Raw genomic sequence first — 8,640 nt, 5'->3', positions numbered from 1 at the left:
GATTCATTGTTTGGAAGGGGGAGAAAGCAGCTCAGTCTGCTCTGGCTACAGTCTCTCTTCTCACCACAGGGGAATGCCAGGTCAACTTGAGGTAAAAAGCTCAACTTCTTTGTAAGCAAATCAAGATCTTCTGCAACGCCCTCTTTCATGGTACATGTTGTCAGAAGCCACTTTGTCTCTTTTTGGTCTTTTGAACTCACAGTTATAACTTTGAACCTTGTTAGACCCTCAGTGACTGACTCCTCTTCTGGCTCCAAAACACCATCTGTGGGGACTGAAGATTTCACTTGAAGTCTGGTGTTAACAGCTCCATCTTCACTAATATGTAACAAGGACACGGAGGTGACATTTTTTAAGAAGAGGAGGCTCAAATCTGCATCTGCAATGAAGCTATCAAAAAGCTCAACCACTTTATCTGAGTCATACAGATTATCAGAAATCTCTGATGCTTCATTGCGTAAAGGAAATCTAAAAATTGTCCCACTGAAGTGCTGATCCTCCATGACAACTTTTGACCATCCATGTTCACATACAAGTGAGACTATATCTCTAAATGGTTGAAATTGATCACGCATATTCAGCAGAACTTCTTGGTCTTCAGCATCATCCAAAGACCACCAAAACCCTCCATTTCTCTCTCCAAATATTTTTTCTTGGGGATCCATCATGCCAAGATGCCCTGAACTGAATATACTTGGCACATCTGTGGAGAAAGATGTGTTAATGTTAACTGTTTATGTTTTCCTTGTCATGTGTGTCAATTATAGATAAATGGTAAATAGTTTCACCTGTTGTGTGGTAAACAGAGTTGAAGCCGATTCCAAACCTCCCGACTTTGTTTGGGTCATCACGCTTCACACTCCTTCCAGCCATCTGAATTCCTTGCCAGTCTTCATCAGTGAATGTGGCATTGTTGTAGGCATAGAGAGCAGGACCTTTGCAAAAACAAAACATGCTTATGGTGTATGTTTAAGGTATCTTTGCATTACTTGATACATTCTCTGTAGAAGACTGTTTTCGGAGCTGTGGTCTGTGTGTTTAGGGGGCAGTGCCAGGAGGCTGGCAGAGCTGGGACTGATCTGGCAATTGGTTGGGCTATTTCAATAGCTAGCTGGGTCCAGACGAGAGAGGAGTGCCAGGAGCAAGTCAGCTGAAAAGCTGAGGACTTGGAAAAATTATAAATGAAACAAAATGAAGCCTATCCTGACTGCAAAGGGGCATTAAAAAGGATCCATCTCTACACAGGTTGGCAGTCTGTTGCATAACCATTCAACCTCATTGTCACACCTATGGCCAGTTTAGAGTTGCCATTTAACCGATAAGTATGTCTTTGGACTGTTGGAGGAAAACAGTGTGGAGCCCTTCTGGGGCCCTTCTGTGTGGAGCTTACATTGTTTTTTCTGTGCCAGTTTGGGTTTCCTGAGGGAATCCACACTGGCACAGAGAAAACCTTACCACTGACCACTGTTCTATTATAGGACATAAAAGTAGTACCTGGACAGAACCAGGGCTACAAAAATTTTAAAAAGACAACTGAATTTTATTTTTTATTTTTCCTGTGAAGCTAAAACTGTCAATTAATTTATATTTTCTATATTCATCTTTTTTAAATGAAAAAACAAAACAAAAAAAAGACTGTTTGAAAACTTCAGTTTTCAGTGAATACCTTGGTATTTTCCCAATTCTTCCGTCCAAAGGCTCTCTGTCCCATAGCTCCGCTCATCATGAATGAAAACCACTTCTGTTGCTCCAGCATCATCTGCATTTTGAATCAGTTCCTGATTGACAAATAAAAATAACATAAAAGTGATATGATTGATGACTTTGTTCCAAGAAGTGTCCCATCTCTCCAGTGAATCAGCATACCAAACACTGAGAGTGGCTCATCTAAATGGGATCTAGCCCTGTTTCTATTAGAAATTAAGGTTTCCCACATTAATGTTAAAATACAGTGAAAGGAGTTTCAGTTTCTGTTGTTAATAATTATCTGCTGTGTACAGTTGCACATATTTCATTAACCTTTTATTTATCTCTTATTCTTTATTTTCCAACAATGACAACCAAAAGTGATTTACGCTTTGTCACACGTTCATTATGTGTATTGATTTAACTAACTGGTAATAATGAAGGCTACATATATTTTATTGTTGAACTCTACTGCATTATATTTTTTCATATTTCACCTACCTGAGTGACATATGAAGGATATCTGATAAAATGTCAGCTCAGTGTGGTCAAATACTTAAGAGCATCATTCTACTGGGTACTCAAAAATTGCAAATAGCAAAAAAAAATCTGAAACACCCGAATGAACTAGTATTACGTTTAAATTTACAGTCAACATCTAAGTTTCCATTTAGCCCACCAAGTCAAGTATCTAAGGAATGTTGCTTGCAATACATGTTATGAAGCTCCTTGATGCAAATTTCGGGTCTGCCATAATTTTCTATTTAAATAAAATGTATTTATCTGGACACCAGTGTTAATTTCACTAACAAATCATTTTTGACACGTTTTCTTTTTATCAACAAGCTTTTTTGTCTGATGAGAACAAGATGTTGTCTAAATAAAAACTAATACATGAGGATAAAAACCTATGATGAAATGTATTGATATTTTTGTCAACAAATAAAAATAAGATGAAAATTTTCTGGAGAGATGAGATCAGAACCAATCAGATCATATTAGAACTAATTAAGTTGTGTGGAAAGGTGGGAGGAGTTTTCAAGTGATCCAATCAGAAGTAAAGTAAAATGTCAACACTTGGGAGCAAGAGATAAGCAGACATATGGACACATTTTATACTTGATTGCAAGGAAAATAAGGTGCTTTGTAAAGCGTGCAGAGTAACTTTTAGAAGTGAAAACACAACAAACCTATATACTGTTTTGTTTTACTCTACTTAATCAACTTTAGATTTATTTGTTCTAACTAAAACTAAAAGAGTTTAGGTGTCTAAATTATCACAACCTAAATGAGGCTTTAGTCAAATGACTATGACAAAGATGAAATTCAAAAATCAAATCAAAATTTGCTGTCAAAATGAACAAATTGAAACAATAAAAAAAAAGCATGTCACTTGTGCTCACATAACAACACAAATTTGCAGCCTCAACAGAAGACAGAGCTTCAAATATGAACGTTACTGCAAAGTGTTTTTGTCACTGTAAACTACATATTTTGTTTTCTGTTCTCATGCTGACCTCCCATAAGGAACCCAGTATGAGTGTTGGTCTCTTTTTCCCCTCTTCAACTTGCCCATTGTATTGTACATTTCATTGTTTTTTCCAAATGTTATGTCCATGTTATGTCTTTGCTATATATGTATGATCGGGGGGGTCCAATTTCACTGCAGGTGTAAACACTGCATGTGACAAATAAATGGTAAATGGCCTGTATTTGTATAGCGCTTTACTAGTCCCTAAGGACCCCAAAGCGCTTTACACTACCAGTCATCCAGCCATTCACACACACATTCACACACTGGTGATGGCAAGCTACATTGTAGCCACAGCCACCCTGGGGCGCACTGACAGAGGACACAACGACCGAGACTGGCGACGACCGACCGAATAAAAGGCTTGATTGATTGATTGATTGATTGATTGATTGATTGATATTTGATCCTTTCATTATGAAATATCATCTCTTCTTTTTAAAACTGACCAAAATTTGTTTATGAATTAATGAGTTAAAACCATGAACATTATAACATTACTCACTGAGGTCCATCATGAGGCCTTGAGCTGAGCATATTTTGCTATCCTCATTTTGATGTTTTTAACTCATAAATGTACTTGTGAAGCATTCACTGAGGTCAGGACCAAGGGCCTAGTTCCCGCAAATTTCTAAAGAATAACAAATATTTCTGCAACCCTATCAAGTATTTTGTGAAGTGGCTGATATGATGGGCTTTTGGCAGAACATTATACCAACCTTCAAAATTTGTCCACCATCTGGATATCGACGTAGAATATCTTTCAGGTAATCAATGAAAGGCGGGGCTGTGGCCCCAAAAGAAGTCCTAAAAAAAATTTAAAAAAGCAAAATTAATGGTAAGAAACTAAAGAACATATAGTCTGATGTAAAAGTAACCCAAAGTGAGTCATCCTGATACATTTATTATAGGTGTAGATAATATTATACAGGGCCGGCCCGTGGCATAGGCCGTATAGGCAAATGCTAAGGGCGCCGTCCATCAGGGGGCGCCACGTCAGTGCCACAAATGTTGAAAAAAAAATTGGTACTATTATTTCTAAATACAAAAAATAATCCCACGTTAATTAAAATGCAAAGTAAAGCTTATTTAATAGAAATATTATTTGTTACAACATTACACTACACTGCTGATGTAGGGGGGCGCCACCTAAAATCTTGCCTAGGGCGCCAGATTGGTTAGGGCCGTTTCTGATATTATATTAGCATACGAGTATATAATTAGTACATAATTTTAGGGATTTGGTTACAACTATACTATTTCATGGAGATCATTGAAGTTGTGCACTCAAAGACTGATAAAAACATTTCATATAGGGGTTTGAATATTTACACACTGAGCAGTAATTCACACTGTGTGGGAAAACAATTCCATGTTCAATTACAGAGATAAGATTTGAAGTGTAGGGTGTAACCGTGCCCCTCCCTATAAACAGGCACACAGTGTATGAAGATTACTATAGTTCACTTTCATCATCATCATCATCATCATCATCATCATCATCATCATCATCATCATCATCAATTGCTTTCACCATGCAAATTCAATAATACTGTCAGTGAAACATTAGAAATTGACAGTTGAATTTCAGTTGGGAAGTAATAGTTTACCTTATCAGAATCATAAACCTCCATGCATAATTTCCTTTTATCAATACTGACATGTTTTTTTCAGTCACTTTTGAATCACAGAATAATCGTCTTAAAATGGTAATGCAGCTACACTGAGTTTATATTTAGGAGGTAATGAAATGGTTGCAATATTGCTGAAAGCACTTTTTTTTTTAATCACAGAAAACTAACCAGTTGCCAGTAAGGCAACTGATAAATAATCTAACCTACAAGCAAACTGAAAAATAACATTAGTGCCAAAATCATATCAATATCCATCACTACTAAAAATTCAGGAAGTGCTGCATATCATATCGTACCACTTTATTTATGAAGCACTTTTAAAAACAACAATAACAGGGCAAACCAAAGTGCTGTACAACAGCACCAAATATAAAAGACAAACACAGGCCGGAAGGTAAAAGATATAGAAACATGAAAGACCGGTAGCAGTTAAACAAACATATACATAACATTAAAATACACGAGACTTTAAGATCGCAACTGTCCCTGAAGGGCAAGGCTATACTAAAATATTGATGTTTTATCTTTTTTTTAAAAAATTTTTTTATTACAGCTTGCTTATATCAGCCTGTTTTTTTAACAACAAACTGATGTCTGACCTTCGATCTGGCTTCTATAAGCTGTAAAAACGTAACATTTTAGGGTATATTCATGCAGTGTGTGATTTAGCAAAGTTTTATCATTGTAATGTTGTAAGGCATTTATGTAGAAAAAAGGTCAACTTTGACCTTGGGCATAACAATGGAGGTCAAGCTCAAATCCTTAACCAACCTAGGTAGTTATGTCATGCAAGGTCTAGCAATCCATAAAAAAAAATGTGGATAATATAATATTTTCACAGATTTTCACATTTGCTCCGACCTTGACTTCGACCTGATAGACTGCTAACAAACACACAGACAAACAAAATGGACCTATTACACAATCACTCCCTTGAGGGCAGGGTGGGGTAATAAGGCGAACTCACCAAGCTTTCTTCTTTGCTTTCAGACTCATAATTCTGGGTTTGGTCCTTCATGGGTTTGAAACTTCATGGTAGTGTGACACATTCTAAAAATTAGTTTTTTGTAATTATCTGCAAATATTTCCAATTATTAAACTAAAACAAAACAAAATTATTTTTAAAAAGTTGCATACTGTAACTGTTATTTAAAATAAAGCAAGCAAAACTCTGTCAGGGATTTGGTTTAATTCTGCAAACTTTTCAGTACTATTCCAGATAAACAGCCAACTTCCTGGAAGACAGAAAAACAATCAAATATTAATCACCTAAAAAGCCCAACACTGAAAGCTTGAGTTTTTGTTTTTTGTTTTTTTTATTTGTACTTCAAAATTGCTTTTAGACACAAAGCAATTAGGGGTGGGCGGTACAAACGATCTGAATTTGGCCGAGGGTAGAGATACCGCCCTGCGGCGATTGCGCGTGTTGATGGTGTCATCAAGCTGCACCTGTTTTGGTAGGAAGCATGGGGAGGAGGAGGAGGAGGAGGAGGTCCTCATAAAGAAGACTGGTGCGATGCCGGCCATGTGAACCTGGTTTGGGTTTAAGCAGTCGGATGTTGAGCAGAAAAATATCATCTGGGCGACGGTAATAGCGAAGAGAGGAAATACAAGTAATTTGTTTTATCACCTCAAAACGAAGCACGTTTTGGAATTTGAGGAAAGCCAAAAACTACGCCTTCCACAAACGCTCAGTCAGTTAAGTGGAAAGAAAAAACGTGGCTTTACACCTAGCCCTACACACCAGCAGACTGATATTTTCCAAGCCTTTTCCAAAGGCACTCTGTATGAGAAAACGAATCAGGGGTGGATTGATATTACAAATACCATTATGTGTACTTGTGTAAGAACAGGGTGTCGTTTCTTACAGTGGAGAAAAGCGGCTTTAAAAATATGATTAAGACACTCGATCCACGTTTCAAGGTACCTGACCGCAAACATTTTATCCTAACTGAAATGCCCAAAGTTATGACTAAGCCCGCAAGCAAGTGAAGAAAAAACTCCGGACAATTTAGAATTTTGTTTTACTGATATTTTACTTGTATTTTTTTTAATTCAAACATTTTTGCGCATTTATCCTCATTTATATTTGTTATCTAAGAATTTTCTGTTACATTATTTGGAAAAAGATCTGTTACATCTGAAAAATTATTTGAGAAGTTTTGTAATTTAACTTTTTTTTCTTTCAAAGTTTTGCACAATAAATGTTCTTAAAATGGCATTCTATACTTTTTTGAAGTGTGTTTATTCTTCTGCAATGTATCTGGTATGTGAGTATGTTCAGTCATGTACAGAAGAAAAGAATATATGGCAATGTATGTCGCACATGTTTCAAATTATATCGCAATATGGATTTTAGGCCATATCACCCAGCCCTAAAAGCAATGGCACAAAAGCTACACAACAGCCACATAATTATTTGTGGCTTTTTAGGAGTATATTACACAGAGTGGGAACTGCAATTTACTGATGATATTAAAATATTAAAATTATAGTACCTCGCTCGTGAAAGTGAATGGTCCCATCTGTTCCCGTGATAGTAGTGATGGAACATTATTCTGCTTTATATAAAGACCGCAAGTGCCCAATCAAGACGTCGCACGTTGGTTCCAGTCAAGTTTGGTCCCGTTTTCTCCGTTATAAATTTGGAAACGAAACTAGAAGAAACAAAAGGAGCCATTCTGGTATTGTTTTCTCTAATGTTACCGCTGAAACGAAACTTTCTGAGCTCCAACAGGTTAACCCACTATCTGTTGACGTCCCACCGCTCGCTAGGTGATGCTGCAAACCCATTTAAAATGGTTTTGGGGAAGGGGGCTTTTTCAGCTTTATTGGACAGACACAGGTTTTTGAAACATTGGGGGCTTAGCCCAGCCCTAAAATCTCCTGGTTTTTCAATAGATAGCAGTGTCATTCGTTAAGTAACTTATTGGAGATGGTTTATCTGAATTTCAGGATCGGGACCACACCTCTATACACGCCCCTCCCGGTTCTTCGGGTTCTTCTCTCAGAAGTGGGTGAGACTGTACTTAAGTAGTTTTCAGGTATCTATATTTTACTTGAGTACTTATTAACTTTTTACTTATACTCCCTACATTTTAACACAAATATATTTACTTTTTACGTTTTACATTTTCATAACGGATCCGTTACTTTTGGTTAAGCGCTGTCATTTATAACGTTTATGTCCGGGAGTTAAAGTGGATCGGAAGGAGTTCATATGATGTGTTTTAAAAATTGTGTATTTTCATTTTGTGAAACATTTTGTGAAAGATCTTGGATTTAGAAGCAGTTTTTCACCAGGTGCACCAAGACAAATTTGACCAGGTTTTGCCAAAGAGTAACAGTATGTGAGTATTTACAGCAGTTCAACTCAAAGCTGTTGGCTAGTGATGTGCGGATCGATCCTGAAATATCCTTTCCTCCGATACCAGTCATTTATGTTCTAGAATCGATTCTCACATTAAAATATCGATATTTTTTTTAGTAATTTAGGGTTAATTTGTAGTTTATCATTAACAGCAACACAGTGGAAAGAAACTATAACATTCGGATTGTCTACATTCAAAGGAACTACTTCCTCTTCCGCCTTTCATAGTCATGTGCGAAATACGGCTGTATAAATGGCTCGCAGCCCCTTGGCGCGCGCACTCACAACAATGGCTGAGCCTAATTGTGCAGATGTATTTTACCTCCACAAACAGCTGAGACATGGTTTGCGATACATGTGGCAAAAAAAAGTGCTCCAAGAGTGAGGTGTTGTGGCTATACTTTCCCAACCTTGAGACC

At 37.0% G+C, this 8,640-nt stretch overlaps 1 protein-coding gene across 1 annotated transcript in view; it reads right to left on the bottom strand.

Moving 5' to 3' along the window:
- Window positions 1–6,378, bottom strand: part of LOC102200331 (sacsin-like) — an 18,451-nt gene extending 12,073 nt beyond the window's left edge. The window contains exons 1-5 of the mRNA XM_013908297.1: window positions 6,227–6,378; window positions 3,937–4,024; window positions 1,667–1,778; window positions 789–935; window positions 29–703 (exon numbers count right to left, since the gene is read on the bottom strand). Of these exons, the coding sequence (XP_013763751.1) occupies window positions 29–703; window positions 789–935; window positions 1,667–1,778; window positions 3,937–4,024; window positions 6,227–6,378 (1,174 nt within the window). The remainder of the gene's footprint in view (window positions 1–28; window positions 704–788; window positions 936–1,666; window positions 1,779–3,936; window positions 4,025–6,226) is intronic.
- Window positions 6,379–8,640: the final 2,262 nt, after the last annotated feature.

This window comes from Pundamilia nyererei, unplaced genomic scaffold (genome assembly GCF_000239375.1).
Source record: "Pundamilia nyererei isolate P.nyererei 1_Seehausen unplaced genomic scaffold, PunNye1.0 scaffold00009, whole genome shotgun sequence".
Classification (NCBI taxonomy): domain Eukaryota; kingdom Metazoa; phylum Chordata; class Actinopteri; order Cichliformes; family Cichlidae; genus Pundamilia; species Pundamilia nyererei.
The sequence above is the reverse complement of the archived record's forward strand: the minus strand, read 5'-3'. Positions and strand labels throughout refer to the sequence as shown.